At 42.4% G+C, this 21,441-nt stretch overlaps 1 protein-coding gene across 1 annotated transcript in view; it reads right to left on the bottom strand.

Moving 5' to 3' along the window:
* Window positions 1-475: 475 nt before the first annotated feature.
* LOC126181874 (zinc finger CCCH domain-containing protein 18-like) overlaps window positions 476-21,441 on the bottom strand; it is a 98,996-nt gene continuing 78,030 nt past the window's right edge. The window contains exon 3 of the mRNA XM_049924809.1: window positions 476-616. Coding sequence (XP_049780766.1) covers window positions 476-616 — 141 coding nt within the window. The remainder of the gene's footprint in view (window positions 617-21,441) is intronic.

The raw sequence follows: 21,441 nt of genomic DNA, 5'->3' as shown, positions 1-21,441 counted from the left end.
ATAAAAAACATCATCGAGAATACTCCGCAATAATTAAATCTGTGATGGAATTGGTTTTTGTTTATTATTCTGTATTTGAGCGACATTTGAATATCAGCCGTAGAAAATGTTCCTCGATGGCGTTTACTTCTATGTTTTTTTCTGTGAAAGCATGAAATCATGTAAATTTCATAATTTAGTGGTTTTCCTACAGTCGATTTATACTTTTATATGTTCATAACTGTACCTTTTAACATGGACTTAGATTTTAGTTTTGTTTTAGTTCAGTAACTGAACCAGAAGTGTTTCTTATACAAGCAGCTACTTCGTTCCAACTCAACCAGTAATGAAGTCATTACGGGACCAGAATAGTCAATTGGACACTGACGCTGCTGCCGACTCATGACGCTGGTTGGAGAGGGCGAGGTATCAGTTCCCTCGCAGCGAGGACTCAGAAATGTAACCAAATCAGCATCATACTTTATTTAGCATGAACTCACACAGTTGCCTCAAGCGGCTTCTCGATGGTGCTGTGTTGACCCCGGGCGGCGAAGCTCGCCTCAGCGTAACTCAAAGCGGCGTGTCGGCGGCGCACGGACACCAACAGTCCAGCAGGCAGAGTCACGGCTTCAGCAACCTGATGGCATATGGCAGCGTCAGCCGTCCACTGACAGCGAAGCTCCTAAGCACCGGACGCCAACCGGTCTTTTTAATAAGCAATTGTGTTACTTCTTGTTAACTTTTTATAAAGTTCCACCTTACATTTGAGGATTGCCTTGTCAGTATGCACTCAGTAGGCTGGGGAACGGGCAGCGTCCGTATGTAACCTACACTGAGATGACAGAAGTCGTGGCACACCTACCAATATCGTGTCGCACCTCTTTTCGCTAGGCGTAGTGTAGCATCTCGCCGTGAGATGGACTCAAAAACTCGTTGGAAGTCCCCTGCAGAAATATTGAGCCATGCTGCCTCTATAGCAGTCCATAATTGCAAAAGTGTTAGCGGTGCAGGATTTTGTGCACGAACTGACCTCGCGATTATGTACCATAAACGTTCGATGAGATTCATGTCGAACGATGTGGGTGGACAGACCATTCGCCCGAACTGTCTAGAATGTTCTTAGACGCGAACAGTTGTGGCCCAGTGACAGCGCATTGTGATACATAAAAATTCCATCCATACTTGGATGCAAGAAGTCCATTAATGGCTGAAAATGACTTCCCAGTAGCTGAACATATCCATTTCCAGTCAATGATCGGTTCATTTATACCAGAAGACCAAGCCCTTTCCATGTAAAAACAGTCCACACCATTATAGAATCACCACCAGCTTACACATTGCTTTGCTCGCAGCTTGAGTCCATGGTTTCATGGCGTCTGCACCACACTGGTGTCCTACCAGCAGCTCTTACCAACTGAAATTGGGACTCAACAGCTGCGACATTGTCGCGTATATGAACAGTGATCCAGTACTTTCACTTGTTTTTTATTCCAGTCTCTCATCACAATATTAATTCTTTTGATGATGACCGGTTTCAATCAGTAATGACCATCCTCAGACATGGTGTAGAAAAGATCTGAGGATCGTCATTACTGACTGAAACCGGTCATCGCCAAAAGAATTGATATTGTGATCAAAGACTGGAATAAAAAGCAATTGAAATTGGGACTCATCTGACGAGGCCACGGTTTGGAACCCGCCTTGGGGCCCAACCAAATGGTCACGAGCGTAGGAGAGGCGCTGCAGGCTACTTCGTGCAGGTATCAAGGCACTGGGGTCGGCCGCCTTCTGTCATAGCCCATTAACGCCAAATTCCACCGCACTGTTCTAATGGGTACTTTAGCGGTATGTACCACATTCATTTCTGACGTCATTTCACGTAGTGTTACTTGTCTGTTAGCACTGTCAACTGTTCACAACCGCAACTGTTCTCGGTCGTTAAGTGGAGGCCGTCGGACACTGCGTTGCATGTGTTGAGAGGTAATGCGTAGAAGTTGGTATCCTCGACACTCTCTCGACACAGTGGACCTTGGAAACTTGAATTTCCCATGCGTCTAGCTCCAACTACCATTCAGCGATCAAACCCTGTTAATTCCCGTCGTGAGGCCATAGTCACGTCGAAAACCTCTACGACATGAATCACCTGAGTACAAATGACAGCTTCGCCAACGCACTCCCATTTTATACCTTGTGTACGCGATGCTACCGCCATTTGTATAAGTGGAAATTGCTATCCCGCGACTTTCCAATACTGGTTGGAGGCGACTTTAACCTGCCGAGTATAGACTGGGTTGTCTATGGATTCATTGTGTGGGGTGCTGACTAGTACTATGGATGCAGAGGAATTATGGTCAAAGTTTAAGCAGACTGTAAATCATGGTCTAGAGAGTTACCTGCGTAGTAAGTCGATAAAGGATGAAAAAGATCCACCATCGTTTAATAACGAAATTCGTAAGATACTAAGGAAGCAGAGGCTGTTGCACTCTAGATTCAAAAGGGGCACACAAACGATGACAAGGGAAGATTAGTAGAAATTCGTGCGCCTATGAAAAGATCCATCCCCGAAGCATACAACAAGTACCACCGTCACACCTTAGCGAAAGATCTGGCAAAGAACACGAGAAAATTCTGGTCGTATGTGAACTCCCTAAGCGGGTCTGAGGCTTCCATTCAGTCCCTTGTCGACCAGTCTGGTGTGGCTGTGGAAAATAGCAAAACGAAATCGAAGATTTAAATTTCACGTTCAAGAAATCGCTCACGCAGAAGAACCGTCATTTGATCATCGGACAGACTCCCGTACAGGCGACGCAGAAATAAGCATACATGGTGTAGAGAAGCAGTACAAAAATTTGAAAAGAAAATAAATCACCAGGTTCAGAGGGAATTCCAGTTAGATTTTACAAAGAATAGTGCATTGGCCCCTTTTATAGCTTGCATTTATCGTGAATCTCCAGCCCAGCACAAAGTCCCAAACGACTGGAAAAAAGAGCAGGCGACTCCAGTATGTAAGAAAGGTAATAGAACGGACACACAAAATTACGGATCAATAACCGTAATTTCTGTTTGCTGTAGAATCCTTGAACACATTCTCAGTTTGAAAGCTTTCTTGAGGCTAAGAAGCTTACTTCTAAGAATCAGCATGGTTTTACAAAGCATCGGTCATGCGAATCTCAGCTTGCTCTTTTCTCAGAGGATATCTTGAGAACTATGGATGAAGAGCAACGGGCACTAGATTTCCGGAAAGCATTTGAGACGGTGCCCCATTGCACGCTGTTAACCAAGGTACGAGCATATCGAATAGGTTCACAGGTATGTGACTGGCTCGAAGACTTTAAGTAATAGAACCCAGTATGTCAACCTCGTCGGCGAGTGTTCATCAGGGACAAGCGTATCGTCAGGAGTGCTCCAGGCAGGTGTGATAGGACAGGTATTCAGAATAAGATTTTCACTCTGCAGCGGAGTGTGCGCTGATACGAAACTTCCTGGCAGATTAAACCCGTTTGCTGAACAGAGACTCGAACTCGGGTAGCTCAGATGGTAGAGCACTTGCCCGCGAAAGGCAAAGGTCCCGAGTTAGAATCTCGGTCCAGCACACGGTTTTAATCTGCCAGGAAGTTTCATATCAGCGCACACTCCGCTGCAGAGTGAAAATTTCACGTAGTGTTATTTGTCTGTTAGCACTCTCAACTGTTCACAACCGCAACTGTTCTCCGTCGTTAAGTGAAGGCCGTCGGACACTGCGTTACATTTGTTGAGAGGTAATACCTAGAAGTTGGTATCCCTGTGAGGACGGGTCGTGAGTCGTGTTGGGTAGCTCAGATGGTAGAGCACTTGGCCGTGAAAGGCAAAGGTCCCGAGTTCGAGTCTCGGTCCGTCACTCGGTTTTAATCTGCCAGGAAGTTTCAGGACCGGTGTTGTTCTCCATGTACATAAATGATTAGGCGGACAGGTTGGGCAGCAGTCTGCGGTTGTTTGCTGATGAGCCGTGGTGTACGGTAAGGTATCGAAGTTGAGTGACCGTAGGAAATTTTCAGTTGGTGTGATAAATGGCAGCTAGTCTTAAATGTGGGAAAATGTAAGTTAATGTGGATGAATAGGAAGAAAAAACCTGTAATATTTGAATACAGTATTACTGGTGTTCAGCTTGACACAGTTAAGTCGTTTAAATATCTGGGCGTAACACTGCAAAAGAGATATGAGTTGGAACGAGCGTGTGAAAACTATGATATGGAAGCATATGCTCGACTTCGGTTTACTGGGAGAATTTTAGGAAAGATTGGTTCACCTGTAAAGGAGACGGTATTTAGGACGCTGGAGTGACCTATTCATGAGTCCGAGTGTTTGGGATTGAAGGAACACAGCGAAGCAATTCAGAGGCGGGCTGCTAGATTTGTTACCTGTAGGATCGAACAGCTCGTAAGTGCTACGGAAATGGATCGGGAACTCAAATGGGAACCCCTGGAGGACAGGCTACGTTCCTTTGAGGAAACACTATTGAAATAATTTAAAGAACCGGCGTCTGAAACTGACTGCCACACGTTTCTTCTCCCGCCAACATACATCGCATATAAGGACCACGAATATAAGATACGAGAAATAAGAGATCACACGGAGGCGTAGAGACAGTCGTTTTTCTGTCGCTCTGTCTGCGAGTGGAACAGGAGGGAGAATAATGTTACTTAAAATCCGTCTTGATTGCATTTTTTTTAATTATTCATATGACCGGTTTCGGTTCATTCAGAACCATCTTCAGATCTGATATTTCAGTTACAAGAGTAACCCGTCCAAATCCAGCAACTTTCACATGCTACGTCACATGCTAGATGTGACCTAACCTAAGGACAGCACACAACACCCATTCATCACGAGGCAGAGAAAATCCCTGACCCCGAATTGAAACTGTACAAATTTATTCGACCCAGCAGCTTACCACCTACGAACCTAGCTCCCTGCCGTTTCAATCATATAAACACGATATACCTGTCATTCTGCTGCACTACAACAAATCACAACCATGTAAAAATAACACGAGTCAGACTTGCCATGTATGCTTCAACTTGCCATATATGCAAGATACACTGAGGATATTTTAAAGAGCTGTACTTCTTAGTGAACCTCTTTTTAATTACTCTGTATAATTATCCGTGCATTATGCATGCACGACAGCCCTCTAGAATAGTTTTGCAAGTTTATAATGTTTATGTCATAATTGTCTGTCCATTGTTTCTAATCTCTTAATGCAGTAGCTAGTTATTTTTATTTTAAATATCTGAAGATGTCTATTGCACAGTCGAGACTGGTAATTGTTTAACAAATTTCGCGACAAAGGCATTTAAGTAGAAAGATTGTGTGTATCACTTGATCGCTCTCCAGATTGTCATTTTACGTCAAATTGTGTTCTACAGACCTACCTCTCCAGTCGCTTCTTTCATGTCACCAGACCAGCCATGCTCGGTGGCGTGGTTATGTCTTGCTATTATTGGTAGTCTGGCTGAAAGTACGCTTGCCTTTTGCAAGCAAACGCTTCCCTGGCAACGCAGGTGGTACAACATGTAGCCGTGTTTAGTCCCCAGATGATGTTCGAACAGCCAATGTTGCTCGCTATTGCACCACACAATAAAATCTTTTTCTCCTAACGATGGACGTGTGACGATTATTAAGATAAAAATATAAATGTAACATACACTGCTGGTAAATAAACTGTTAACACCCTCAAGTACTGTGTTGGGTGGCACGCGCATATATTTAGAGTTTGTGTATAATCAGATGTTTCGAATTCCGGTCCGGCACAAATTTTCATTTCCAATGTTCCATCACATAGCTGATGTTTCTCACTATTCGCAAATGGGAGTACGTTACATGTAGACCAAGGCTGAATCCCCACAACGGGTTAACGACCGTTGTTTCGGAACACCGACGCGTCTGAGTGTGGCATTTTAAGAGGTTTTCCGCTCGTTATTGGGCAGTTGCTGGGCGTGTGAATAAGCTGCACCTCAGAAGATGTGATACACAGATAGCCAGGGTACGGTAATACAGAACAGAGTTTGCACGATTCACAGGTGGATGTCGCACGCACTTTTCACCCGTTAGGTTAACTGATGACACTGCAATGAGGAAGGTAATCTGACCATGAAGTTAAAATAAAATTGATCGGCCATGTCGCGAAAACCAATATGGCCGTATACACACTATCAGAAAGTATGTTTAGCTACGTTATTTATCTCGCACATCACAGCTGTTAAGTGAAATTTGTTTATCCATTGGATGTTAATAACACTTGTAATCGTAGCATACATGGAGCTTCATCATTAGAACAAACACTCAATGCAAATTCTCTTACGAAGCAACGACATCCGTTCGACGATGTAACAATGTGCAACAAATTGGATTGCACTTGTGGTGGAGTTCTGGCCCTTTACGATGCGATAGCCGTTCATTAGTAGTCACCGTTGGCCATGAATTATTTATAACCCCTCATTAAAAGCGCGTTCTCCGTCTACGCATTCCCCAATTGATTACGCATTATGCATGAACGCTCGTTAAGTCTTCATTCTGAATCAGCAAGAAATTTGGTTCCTTCTCCTTTCCCACAGAAGACTAGCGCATTTCGATGGAAGATCGTTCATAAGAACATTTTTGTAGCTACCTGCCAGTAGAACTGTTATACCTTCATTATAAGTGTTGATATAAAATGCGGTTTCTCCCTAAGAATTTACACTTACTTTGGAGAAGAAGTTACACTTATGTGTATCGTGTGACACGTGAGGGAAAGAAACATATGTAAATGAGCCTTCTTTTGGACTGAGTTCGACAACGGATTACATAAAGAAATTACTAACGATCTGTCATTCGTTTGGTATTGTTCTCAGCTCATGTGTAAATCTTTTTCATTCCTTCCTCGGTTTCCCCCTCAACTGCTCACTAAAACTTTTTTCTGTTTGTGATATTACTTCTTCTGAAAACCCTTAAAGTGTTTATTTTTAGTTTATAAGTTCCTATTTTCGACTAATATTTCCGAATTTTTTAAAAATTATTACTGGATGCTTTTATTTATTGATTTTATTTATTTATTTGTTTACTGTAATTGGAGATACTGCGTTTCCCTTGATTGTGATAAATGCATCTTGCTACGGATATGACTATGTCATCCTGTCCAGTGCTACTGTTCTCAAATATTTATTCTCTCATGTTAATGTAGGTAAGCATGCTAAACTGACATTCTGACAATGTCAAGCATAACACTGCGCTGCGGTTGATTAGTTATCTGTCATTTTTTCTTTGTAAATGTTTGTTTAATGTAGAAAATCACAATCACTACACTACATAGCCGGTTTCGTTATTACAAGCACCATCCTTGTATTGGTTTACCACGACACTACTTGATAAAGAAACCACTGGTGTTCGAACATATGCAGTGTCAAAACTGAACTTTGTTTGCAGCTGCAGCTGATAAGTTGAGTTGATAGATTTCCGTGAGATATTTTTGTTCATTGATTTTATTTTTCCGACACCTGCTCGTGATAGTGGTCTATTCAAAACATTTATTATGCGCTCTTTCAGGAATGATGAGAAATGAACGCTTGTTTTATTCAAAGATTTTCCCAAAGCCGTTATTTTTCTGATGTTTACAGAAAACGACTAAAGTAAGACGTATGGTAGTTTATCCTTTGCCATAGGGCTGTAATTGTTCACTTTTAAATTCCCGAATATGGAATATTAATCCAATGAAACTGGTAGCATTGTAAATGAAGTATGTTGTGGAATAAGTGGAAATTTATGTGCTGCAACTGATTACGGTAAATTAATAATTCTCATACGCCCTTTGACGTCTATAAATTTCCAAGTTTGTATTAAGTGGTGAAAGAAAACATGTTTAGATTTTTGATTTATTGCACTCTCTACAGGACCATTTCGGTTAAGATCTGTGGAAGTGTATCTGTCCTTCGGTAAAAAATATACTGGGTAAAACTAAGGAAAACCAGAAACTAAAAATGCACAATAACGTTGTGGAAGAAGAAGACGAAAATCGTCGTAGCAGTGTTTTAACATCACAATCAACTTCTCCACGTTGGTTAAAGTTGAGTGTAAAATACGTTATATGCCTCCAGAGAATAAAGTATGACATTTACATTTACTATCTAGTAATGGAACATTTGCGTTGTGTATATACGTATTTATTCGAATAATGTTTTTGGAGTGTGCGATAGATCAGCTTCGGCTTTGTTTAGCTTCTTAGTGTTTAATTTTCGTTGCTTCCAGACCTCCTTCATCCTTCAAGTGTGTCGTCCCTTGTCGTCATGAGTTCATTTCCTTCTAGTTTTTAACATTTTCTTTACAGAAATCATGCCTTTTGTGCTGTTTCCCTAAAAAAGTGTTCAGTCATCCATTACGTCCATTCTAACTCCAGTGTTTTTCATATATTTGTCGATTTCCGTGCTTTTATTCATAGCTGTTTAGTAAGTTTAAGCTTCATTAGAAAGTTATTATCCATTTGGTAAATGTGTCCATGAAACTGTAGTCTTTCTTTCCTCATTTTATCTCTTAGCTTTGTCATTTACAAATAGAGCTCTTCAAAGTTAAAACTGACGCCAAAGTGACTGCTTTAGGCGTCAGTGCTGTCACTGACGGTAGTGAGAACAAAAATGATTTTTCGGTTCCACTTCTAGAGCCCTATTTCTTATAAAATTCGTTGCCTTCTTATTAAAAAATACGGATACAAAATTTCCTTTACCACTAACAATAGTTTGCAGAAAAATCTTACTTATAATCTCAAGTCCAGCGTTGCTCCTATACATAATTCAGGAGTGTATACAATCACTTGTGATACGTGACCCGTTTATTATATAGGACAAACTGGAAGATCTTTTAGTGCCAGGCACAAAGATCATTTATTGGGAATAAGAGGCACAGATGAACATAATTCCACCTTTGCTGATCATCTATTAATTTAAGGGCACAAATCGAAAAGCGTTGGCGAAAGTTACATTTTCCGTAGAGGAAAGGAAGGTCACAGGCTCGACGTACTCGAAGAGATAGAAATTTTCAAGCATATTTCTAAGAAACGATGGCCTCATCCTCAATGAACAGCTATAATTACGTAACAGAAATTTTTTCAATGGTTTTAATCCAATATTCGCGGAATTTTGATTCCTAATTTTTTTACTGTATGTTCTGTCTCTAATTCTGAAACATCGTTTTCTTCGAATCTCATAGATGTACACTACTATGGTTACCTTAATGTAGTTATATTTTGGATTAAACAGCCATTTGTATAAATTTTCTATATTATTCTGTGCTTTACGTAATAGTAATTTCTTTAAAACCTAATAAATAGCTCTAATGCTTCGTCTGTTTGACAATTGTATATTTTCAAAAATATATTGAGATCTCTGTCTTTGTAATCTGTTTTTATAAGTAAATGATGTTTTTTCAATTATTTCAAATTGGCACATGTCACTGTCCGCGCCCAACAGGCGGCACAACTTGTACAGGGTTATTACAAATGATTGAAGCGATTTCACAGCTCTACAATAACTTTATTATTTGACATATTTTGAAAATGCTTTGCACACACATACAAAAACTCAAAAAGTTTTTTTAGGCATTCAAAAATGTTCGATATGTGCTCCTTTAGTGATTCGGCAGACATCAAGCCGATAATCAAGTTCCTCCCACACTCGACGCAGCATGTCCCCATCAATGAGTTCGAAAGCATCCTTGATGCGAACTCGCAGTTCTGGCACGTTTCTTGGTAGAGGAGGTTTAAACACTGAATCTTTCACATAACCCCACAGAAAGAAATCGCGTGGGGTTAAGTCGGGAGAGCGTGGAGGCCATGACATGAATTGCTGATCATGATCTCCACCACGACCGATCCATCGGTTTTCCAATCTCCTGTTTAAGAAATGCCGAACATCATGATGGAAGTGCGGTGGAGCACCATCCTGTTGAAAGATGAAGTCGGCGCTGTCGGTCTCCAGTTGTGACATGAGCCAATTTTCCGCGGGCTACGCGTGAAACTTGCCCGCACGCGTTCAACCGTTGCTTCGCTCACTGCAGGCCGACCCGTTGATTTCCCCTTACAGAGGCATCCAGAAGCTTTAAACTGCGCATACCATCGCCGAATGGAGTTAGCAGTTGGTGAATCTTTGTTGAACTTCGTCCTGAACTGTCGTTGCACTGTTATGACTGACTGATGTGAGTGCATATCAAGCACGACATACGCTTTCTCGGCTCCTGACGCCATTTTGTCTCACTGCGCTCTCGAGCGCTCTGACGGCAGAAACCTGAAGTGCGGCTTCAGCCGAACAAAACTTTATGAGTTTTTCTACGTATCTGTAGTGTATCGTGACCATATGTCAATGAATGGAGCTACAGTGAATTTATGAAATCGCTTCAATCATTTGTAATAGCCCAGTATAGTTTTCGTTGCAGCAATGTAAGCCACTGGCCGATCATTCTGATGTTGTCCCCAGCAAGGCATACGTGACAAGGCTGGAAAGTGTTTTATTTTAAATTTGATTTGAGCATAGCGTCACTAAATTTGTTGCAACAGATTATTCGATACTGTATGCGCACCGAAGATTTAGCAATCTGTTCAGTGTTGGACGACACGGTGCTGTCACCTCTTGCCTAGCAATAACAGAGTGGTTCAACAACTTCAGGGCGAGAGGTACAGTGAGACTTGGAACAACTCGTGGAAGTGTTCAGACAGTTAGAACAGCGGAAAACATCGAGAAAGTTCGACAAGCTGTTAGGACAACACTCGGTGTTCAGCAGTACGACATGGTTGCGTTTTGCGCGTTTCAGATAGGTCAGTTCTCCGTATTTTTCACTTTGACCTCCACTTTCGTCATTTTAAAATAATGCTCATGGACTAGAGACAGATCCCTACGTAGTGAGAAAGGAACTATGTGGTGCGGATTAGCTCGATTTGGCTTCACTGCACCCTACTTTTACTGAGAAAATGGGAGTACTGTGGTTTTCAGCTAACAACGTTGTCTCACGATGTTTCGAGAATTTTAATGAGACGATGTCAGACTGACCTCGATAATACTTGATTTCAGCAGGATGGGACTACTTTCCATACATCAAGGCCACCCAACGCTTTTGTAAAGGAACATTTTCCTTATTTCTTTCCGTGGGTATTTGGAATGGCCTCGTCGATCTCCAGATATTTCTCCTTGATATTATTTCTCATAAGGCTACCTGAAAGCTCGAGTTTACATTGAAAAACCACAGACCCTTGAAGCTCTTTCAGAAGCCATTAGTCGAGAAATTCGAAAATAAGCCACTTGCTATCTTGAAAGTTGAAAGGAAAACTTTTCCACTCGCTTGTAGTAATTCTGCACAATGAAACGTCCCCTTAGAACAATTTATACACGACTGTGCTTAACCTGACACACAATATTATTTAGCGCAACGCAATCTGACTATCAAAAATCCCTACAAAAGAATGGCCCTGACTAGCATTAAACTATACCTTTCACAAATCACTTACCTCACAAAAATCTTCGTTACTGGAACTACTGCAATACAGCGAGCGCCACTACCGCCAGCTAAATAAAAGATTCAAACTACGGAAGGCACTAACTACTGATAGGCATAGTTAGCAAATGAAAGATTTTAATAGAGAACAAACAATGTATTTACCTTAATAGTCATAATATATATAGCAGTTCATGACAAATTACAAAACTCCGCCATCTCTCTCCCCACATCCACCACTGCTGGCGGCTCACCTCTAACTGCGCAACGCTACGCGCTGTTATTTTTCGCACCTGAACTGCAATGCCTTCTTGTTTGTATGTATATTAAAAGACATTGTTTTGAAATATTTGAGAGGTATAAAAATTGAAATTTATTAAGATAACAAATGCGTTAGAATTTTTTGAAAAGTGTAACCTCTCCCTACCGGTTTCTGCACTTAACTGCAAACTACCAATAGAGAGAAACCATCAGTTAATGTACAGTATTTTGCAATCTGAAGCTGAAGTCCACATTATTCAATGACTTGTTTCACTAGCGTTGTCACAATCTAGTCTCTGCACGCTCAAACCCAAACAACCTGCCGGAGACAGTGTCACCAAACTTGTTCCTTGTTTGGTTTTCTAAAATCAAACAGAGTGATCCAAACACCCGACGTGGGACATATGTAAGGATCGAACACGTGCCAAAGGTTGAGCGGTCTCGAGCACTATAGTTTACGCTATGAGAACAACTGATTAATCTTACTAATGTTGGAATCTCCATGACATCTCTGTGCAGCGACCGTTGGATTTTCAGGAAGGAAGAACACCTATCAGTCGTGAACAATCTGAATTTTATTGCCGATCGATTTCAACTATAGAATACGCATCGATTTCAACTATAGAATACGCACTATCAGTGCAAAAATCAGTACAAAAGACAAAAGAAACAGTAAGTAACAGTACTTACAACTAGGGTCGCACATCCATACAAGATATGTTTAAAAGACAACGTACCACAAAACACCTAGTGAGGTCTGAACAGCCATTCAAATTCCGGTCAACATGAGCCTAAACTTAATGTGAATGTGACCTTACTAGATGTTTTATGATACGTCGTGTTTTACATACGCCTTTCATGGTTCTGTGACACTGGTTGTAAGTAGTCCCATTTTACTTATTTTTTGCGTTTTCTACTGTTCTTAGAACGGATGACAGCTATTCTGTAGTAGAAATCGATCTTCAGTAAAATTCAGATTTTTCGCTACTGATTGTTACTGGCGTACCGCTTGAATTTGCGCCCGCAAAGGCCTCATTAGCTAATTTCAATGCTGATTATCTCGGAAATGGCTCGACGTACCGAATTTTCTCTTAACAGTTATTTCTCAACACAACTTACATTGCAACATCTTTACAAGTTTTTCATACTCTTTGTGACTACCCTTGCAGTGTGTCCTAATCACCAAATGAAAAAGCATACATTTGTGTAACGACAAAATTGTGTATTTCCAAAGACATTTTTACCACAATACATAAAACGTGGTGGAACGTCCTTTCTTCCGAATACAGGCCTGAAGTCGTCGTAGTATAGCATCGCTGAGATTGTCAAGCCAGCCCTGTCCGAAATGGTTCCCGTCTCAATGGTCATTATGTGTAAGTCGCGCAGAGTACGTTGTCATAGTCGACCTCCAAAAACCGTATCAACCGATCCCGCAGAAGGTCGATTGGCCTCATGTCCGAGAAAAGGCAGACAACTCCATTCTAGCGAGCTGAAGGAACCTGTTCCCAAGAAGAGAACAACAAGCAAGCGGGCTATTGTCAATTAAGATGGAGCTGTTACCAAAATGTTGGCGATAAGGCCTCACTATTGTCTGCTGGATCTCGTTCCTGTACTGCAGAGCAGTGAGACTACCATCAACAATCACGAATGGTGTACTACTGGCTCCATGGTACGCCTCCCCAGAACATTACTCCACCACCATGTTGTACTTGTGGGACACAGTGTTGGACGCGTTCGATATTAACGGTTTGTCTCGAAACGTGTTGTCTACGATTAACGGGATACAAATAGATCCAGGTTCCATCCGTAGACAACACACGACGCGATTTTTTGCCCGTCTGTAACGGAGTCCATGGTGTTGTGGTGTAGGACGTGGTACTTGATACGGTCATCGGAAATGGAGATTCGCATCATGCAATCATCTCTTAAGAGGTTGATGTCATGGATGATGTCCTGTAGCACTTCGAATACTGAATTACTTTCTAAAGTACTCAGCCCGTGGTTCCATTGATTCAAAAGTCGTGGATATCGATCAGCTTCTGCACCTGTCGAATGTAGAAGGACTGTGTCGTGTTGCCGTTTACATTTTCCGCTGTTAAGCTAGTATTGTTGCTGTTATCGCAGCTCCGACACCTGCGTATCGCAGTACGTAGCAAGAGTCCGGACTCTGCCGTCTTACAAAAACTATAAATTTATTCAGCAAACAAACTGGGACACGGTAAGTCATTAAAGTAACACAATTTGTTGACTTCTAATTCACAGAATAGTAAAATTTTGCAAATGACATCGTAGTCACATTTGACTACAAATGTTGTAATTTGTACAACCGATTATTGCAGTTTCGGCCGTGTGTCCACTATCAAGGCGAAATACAAAAATGTTGCTTATACATGTCGTCGTGATATACACGTTGGGACTTCTAACGATGCTAACATCTTCAACATGACTACTCGTGTACCTTGTCTACGTGACACCTGCTTTAGTTGTCAGGAGAACATTTTGGTTTAAAAGATCCCCACCAGGTGCCTCAGCTGCCAAGCAGATAGTGTACACGAGTAATGACTTGGTGTAATACATGTTAAATGTGTTATTAACGTTAGAAGATCCAACAGATATAAACGTCAGAAGATTTATAGATTGTGACAAGTGCTAAAGCACAGTTATACCACTCACTAACTGGACACATGACCCAAACTACTGTCGTGCAAGTAAGTACCTTTTACGGTTAAAAGCGACATTTACAAAGTGAGTTAAGTAGAACCACTAATTTTAATACTGATGACATTCTGCTACAGCGAGTCATGCTTCTCTTCGGACCCACGTGCAAGTCGGTTGCTGAGTGTGCTGCGATCTCCCAACACACGTGGCCAATGACAGACAAACACGTCTTCACCCATGGCGAATCGGGGCATCTTCATGAAGGAAGAAAGTTTACAACATATTTTTTTTAGTAAAACATACAAGCTAAATCTGAAATCCTCCGCCCCTTCAAAGTAGTGAAGGGGTAGTCTCTGAGAACTTTTGGTAAAAGGCACCTGTGTCGTAGGGTAATCACGTATTTGTGACTTACTCAATTTTTTATATCAGTACCGCTCTTGACTTGTAATAACTTTGTAACCCGCGTCCGGCCATCTCCGTGATATCCTTAAATCGCATCGGGCAAATGCCGGGATGGTTCCTTTGAAAGGACACGGCCGACTCCCTTGCCCATCCTTCCCTGATCCACTGGCAGCGATGACCTCGCTGTTTCGTCCCTTCCCCCGAATTAACCAACCAGTAAACTAGTATTTTATACTATTCTGCTAAATAATACACCACAAATATTCTGTTTGAAGTATTCTAGTCTTCGGGTGCCCCTACATTTTTCATTCATCATTTCTCCTCTCATCCTTAAATTAACTGTTCTTTTTTAGTGTGGCGTACGTGTCATCAAAGTATCTTTAGTGTTTTCCCGTCGTATAAGTTCGTATAGATTACTTTCCTCAACTCTTCTTGCTAGTACCTTTTGGTTACGTACTTTTTTTTGTCCACTCTATTTCCAACATATTTCTGCTGAGTGAACACTCTACCGACCAAATTTCGGTTATTCAGGCATATTATCTGCGTATTTTAGTATCAGCGATCCATGGTTTCCAGTGTCGTTAAAGGTTAACCATGTATTTCGTTTATTACCAGAATTGCCTTCTTTCCTGTGAAAATACCTTCATAGCAGTGAAAAACCTTTGATGTGCAAACATCAACACGTAATACAGAGTAATGAGCCAATTTACAGATGCAAAAGTAGAGTGTTATGCTTCCCGTCACTAAGGAAACAGCCGAGCGTAGTGTCGATATGCCGCTCTTAAAACGCCTTCAGTCAACAAATACACGCGGTGCATATCTGCTAGCTCTCCAGCTCCACAATTCTGTGCACCGATGTCAACGTATATTAACACTACAGGTAAACAAACTCGCGGTGCAGCCAATCAGTATTGAACCCGAGCCTGAGGGCGAAGAGTAAAGCGGAAAATGCTATTGTCACATCGTGGGCGAATGGAACATCTATGTTTCTAAACAAAACAAGCATCGCTCACCGTTGACATTTTCACTTATGAGCAGAAATTTTCAGTGCACTACACATAAAAGAAGCAAATGGTGGTAATAAATCAAGCGGAATACAATTACTCAGTAACGAACCAACGGAGGCCACAGGTCCCTGATACGAAAATGCTCGGTACACATCCGTCAGATGTCACCGAATTTTGTCAGTCGGATTACAATTCGACCTGTATATTGACGTATTTCAATAATACTGTAAAATACGGTGTACATGCATCAACAAACATTTTGCATTACCCCGATAAGTTGTGCAGCCGTGTTGCTATTAGAAAATATTTAAAAACCGTCTTGATCGCTGCCGATGTTAACTTCTGATCGGTTGCGGCCCTTTAATTATGCGCCATCATCAGAGTTTGCACTGTAGCAACAAAGTAAATGTGCTATTTAACATGGAGAAGTCAATGATGTTAAAGTATAAAAGGATGCATTATTACTCCTCTGGATGACGACGATGGCCCCTGTGGAGGTCCCAATCACTGTAGTAACTGATGCTGATTTCTAAGCACCTACGAGTTATATAGGATAGAGAGCGGCCGCTCCAGAGCCCAAGGCATCAACGTCAGCCAATGAGGAACGACTTACATATCAGTTTGAGTCTTCATTTTGAAAGATTTATGTTTTAAATTTAATTAATCAAGAAACGAGTTCATGTTCTTTTATGGTTCGTAGTCTATATTACAGCCAGCCTCATAAAACGCCTTAAAATATAGTGTAATTCGTTAACTGAGGTCCAGAGGGTCGTCTGGAGAAAATAATTAGTATTCTAAGATCGCTAATTCTATAGTTACTGCTATCTACTCCTAATAAACCCAAATGTATGGCGTATTAATATGGACATTATAGATATTGACATATTCGTGTTATTAGTCATTTATTTAAATCCTTAATAAACACTATAACAAACAAAATTCAATATCGCTGAATATGTGTGCCACCTCTCGGTGCCTGTAATAACGTATTAGGACACCGTTTACATGGAGACATCCAGATTGATATATCTATCAGTTGTCAAATATGTACTTGAAACTTGTGTAACGCTGGAGGTCGATATTACTCACGAAGGATAAAAGGGACATTCTTCAGAGAAGTGGCGCCAATTTTGTCTCATTATATTATTGTGGATAGTCTGCAATACATCACTTTTCACAAGAGGAAACCATCTGTTATAAACAATTTATAAACATTTGAAGCTTAGAATCAAAATATATCTAAGGAGAGCAGTAAAAATGTAGACATTATGTTAAAATTGTATATATGTCATTTGTAAAATCGTTGATATTACTGGTGCGACTGTTCCACGTTTTATATCAGGAGAGCGTCAATACTATTAGAATAATGAGACAGATTTGTAAGATTTGTTGTCCATTTGATGCTAAAAATCGTAAATCTGGCTGTAACATAGAAGCTTAAAAATCAAATAGAACCATAGATAGTTGTAGGAGTAAGTATCCTCTACTTCAAAGGACATCTTCAATTAATTCAAAATAGGTCTTTTCACGAAAAACTAACTGTTCATTTAACAGAGCTAGCGGGCTACTTCTATGGTGAACAAAAATTTATATTTTTTCTAACATACTGAAATTGTGATTGGTACTGTACCTATCAGACGGTCACACCTGGTGTTGTTTGTAAACATGCACAAAATTACAATGAGCGCTTTATAAGGACAGAATGCTCCACTCGAATGGACTGCAATATTTCAGTGGACAGTGAAGTACCAATGGGGACGCATTAGAGCCGTCTATGAAATACTGGAGTGAGCATCCGTCATGCCTCGAGAGACTATGCCGACCAAAGATCAGGTCCGCATGATCACGTTACGCTCAGAAATCATGTCATTCAGAGGAGTGGCTCAACGTGTGCACTGAAGTGAAAGCGATGTGGTGTGGACATGGAATCAGTTCCTATTGGCAGGTAGTATGGCTGACATTGAAATGCTTAGATAAAATAACCGAACAACGGAACTTTTATCGATTGAATGTTCACTCCATAGAAATGTGTTCATAATTCAGTGGACCAAAAACTGTATGTAATGAAGAGAGAGCAGAATATGTCACTACATTTTCGGTGTATTATGTAGTAGAATTGTATAGATGAGAAGGTTATTACAGGGTAAGAAAGTAATTGCGGTGGAAAACTGGGTAAATCATACTTACATCATTTGTGTGCAACGAGTAATCGTGCACCACAGGTGCCTTTTACCAAAAATTTTCAGTGGGTTTTTAAGAATATGGGTAAAAGCAGATGAGCTACATAGTTTAGAATACCAAAAGGTAAGTTATATCTGAGTTTCCTAAAGCATTTGAACCACAAATTCCTATTCCTCAGTCTGGTAAATTCAGAAATGAGGACCTAAATGTTCCACCATCAGTTACATTTTTTTCCTGAAGACAGGTTGGTTTTCTTCAGGATTACAGTACACTATGTTATTGCCCACTCTTTTGGCTAAAAAATCTTATTTTCAACATGATCTCCGTTAAATGTGACTTCCTCACACCACCGTTCTGTTAGGCCCTGTACGCCTGTATGGTACAACTCTACTGGTCGACGTCTGAGCCAATGTCTTGCTGCATTAATTACCTCCACATCAAGTACTGATTTCCTTGGAGTCCATCCTTTATTGGGCCAAACAGAGGAAGTCGGAAGATGCGAGATCTGGACTGCAGAGTGGATGACCTCATCTCGGATGTGCAGACTTGTTTAAGGCCTTACGTTTTATGGAGAAAGACTAGTTCGTTCGCATTTTTGTGACGACGAATGCCGTGAAGTCGATTCTTCAGTTTCCTGAGGGTAGCACAGTATACTTCAAACTTGATCGTTGCACCATAACGAAGGAAATCGAACAGAACAAGCCTTTCGAGTCCCAGTAGACCGCCACCATGGTCGTTGGTTTAGCGCACGGCGTTGAACTTTATCTTCGGAACAAAGGTAATGTAGCGCCAGGCCATGATTTGCCTTTTTTTTTTCTTGTTCGAAGTGTTGAACCCATGTTTCATAGCCTGTGACGATGTTGGAAAAAAATTGGCGTGATCAGCGTCGTGACGTGCAAGCAATTCCATAAAGATGGTCCTTCGTCGCTCTTTATAGTTTTCTGTTAGGTGTGAAAAACGCAGCGTGTACACACCTTTGAGTACCCCTAATTGTGAACGAGTGTGTCAGCACTACTAACAGAAACGTCCAGTTGTGGAGCGATGTGTTTGATTGTGATCCGGCGATACGGTCGAGTGAGAGTGTCAGCACTTTCCAACATCCGAAGACTCTGCTGTGTGCGATCGACTGGTCTGAGGGAGATCGAAATGGTATGAGCGACCTTGTTGCAATGATGACAGACGACTCGTCCTACGAGTCACCGTGCTTTTGTTCGCTGACAGGTCTCCGTAGTCATTGTGCAAGTGCCTATGGATATCTGCAATGCTCTGGTTTTCCGCCAAAGAAAGTCAATGACAGTTCTCTGCTTGGAACGCACCTCAGTTAGAGACGTTATTTTGAAGGGCACGTGTAGCACCGTCACCTGTTGGAGTTTTACGAAATTATAGAGGCTGACGCGGGAGCATTCCACGTTTCTCCGCAACAAATTTCGCACTTTTTCAACCGAAATGTGTTGCATTAGTTACTGAACGCCCCCGGAATTTGAGGTTATATACTGCAGAAACCAGTCATGCGAATATTTGTAGTAATTAGACGATTTCAACGTAATAAATTATTATATAGCGATTAGTAGTTAACAAGTTTCCATTTGGATTTGTTTAAATCTGTTTGTTTTTCGGAAGTGTATTATTGTTAATCGCGCTTGTGTTTCAGTAACTATAGTACGAAATAAATTTAGGACTGTCCTGGCTTCTATTCAAACTCGAAAAAGGTACATTACTTAGCATTCAGTTCAATGCTATTAAAGTTTCGTCATGTACATCACATAAAAGCTGAAAGTAACACTTTCCTTTAGTTGCTGCTCTTCGACGTTCTTACAACTTATCACAGCTACAAAATAAACTTACTTAGGACATCCTGGAGAATCTCCTGAGTACGGGTCTACTGAAAGTGTGCCCGATCATATTTACCAGGTGCCCTCGAAATGTTGCTACAAACTTCGAGTGGTTACAGGCTGTTTCATGAGGAAGAAATCAAGGATAAGAACCCGTGTCCGGAAACGTCATCCAGCGACCCCTACAGAGCGTCATTGTTACAGGTGACGGTGCCTGCCACTAGGTAGCAAATGTGATTTTGTACGCTGATGGGCCGTAAGCGGAGCGTCTCGCAATGTTGTTTGTTTTTCAGTGATTGCGATTGACTTCCGAGATCGCCACTGGACAAGCTGGAGTTAGCTGCAGCGGAGAAAGGCCCTGTCACCCAAGAATGCGATGCTCGGCGTCAGGCACGGTTTTTCAGGTGCATTTTATTTTTCTCGTGGAACCCTTTGAGATCTCCAGTGTTCTTTCGTATACGGGAGAAAAATAAGGTGCTGAAGGCATCCTGTGTTCGAAAGCGTCATCCTCCGAGGCCATAGAGCATTACAATCGTAGGAGACAATGCCTTTCTACACAGCGGCTAGTTCCATCTTGTCCACTGGCGATCATGGCAACCATTCCCGATAATTGAAGAACCAACAACGCTGCGAGACGTCCCGCCAGAAGTCCGCCATCGTACAAAGTCATGTTTGTTGCTGAAGTGGTGGTCTAGCGGCTCTATAGCTTCGACGCTCTGTAGAATCGTTGGATGACGTTTCCGCACACGGGTCCTTATCGTTGATTGCTTCCCCAAGACACCCTCCACAGCACACCGAAGCATGTCGAAATATTTCTGGGGCACACCTTGCGTACAAGCGTAATTCCGCAGCGCGAGTTCCTGGATGAGGCTGCGTTCTGCCGCATTGTCCCCCGTCCGCGGCCGCAGTGCGACAGCTCGGGGCGGAATGGGACAGGACTGAGTGCCCGCAGCATCCCCGAAGGGCGGAGGCCGCCCGACTCTCGCGTGACCCCACTCAAGTAGAAACTCAAAGAAACCGATTGGAAATTCCGCGGTCTCTGCCGAAGACACGGCGAAGCGGCGCATGAAACGGAATGGGTTCTCCTTTGATGCTGTGACGGCGGGCGCGCGCGCGCACGCGCAGCATTGGTTCCGGGAGGTGGAGCGGCAGGCCCCGCCTGCAGGAGGCCCAGGAAGGAAAAAAGAGGTTGGATGGGGAAAGGTAGTAGGGTGAGGCGGAGGATGAGGTTCCGGACCGCAACTCTGGCCGAGTTTTCGCTGCAGCCGCGGCAGCAACCGCTACCGGCAGGGGACAGCCGTCGAGTGGATCTGGGGTGGCGCGGTACAGCGGTACTGGCGTTGCCTGGGGTGGGGGAGGGGAGGGTGGGAAGAGACTGTGGAAAGGATACGGCGTGTGGGCGGCTCGGCGCACTTTATGCGGGCGCCCTGGCAGCGACGCGTCGCGCCGTTAACATCGCTCTCCGGGGGGCGGCGGGGGCGGCTGAAATACGCGCTGGGGCCTCCCCCTGCGGCCGACAGCCCGCAGACACTGTGCGCCGCCTCAAGTCCCGCGGCGACCTCTGACCTCTGGCGGCGCCGCCCCCAGCCCTCTTCGTCGTGCCCACCCACACCTTGCAGCCTACCTCCCACCGC

Source organism: Schistocerca cancellata, chromosome 1 (genome assembly GCF_023864275.1).
Source record: "Schistocerca cancellata isolate TAMUIC-IGC-003103 chromosome 1, iqSchCanc2.1, whole genome shotgun sequence".
Lineage (NCBI taxonomy): Eukaryota > Metazoa > Arthropoda > Insecta > Orthoptera > Acrididae > Schistocerca > Schistocerca cancellata.
Note: the sequence above shows the minus strand (reverse complement) of the source record. Positions and strands in the feature narration are given on the sequence as shown.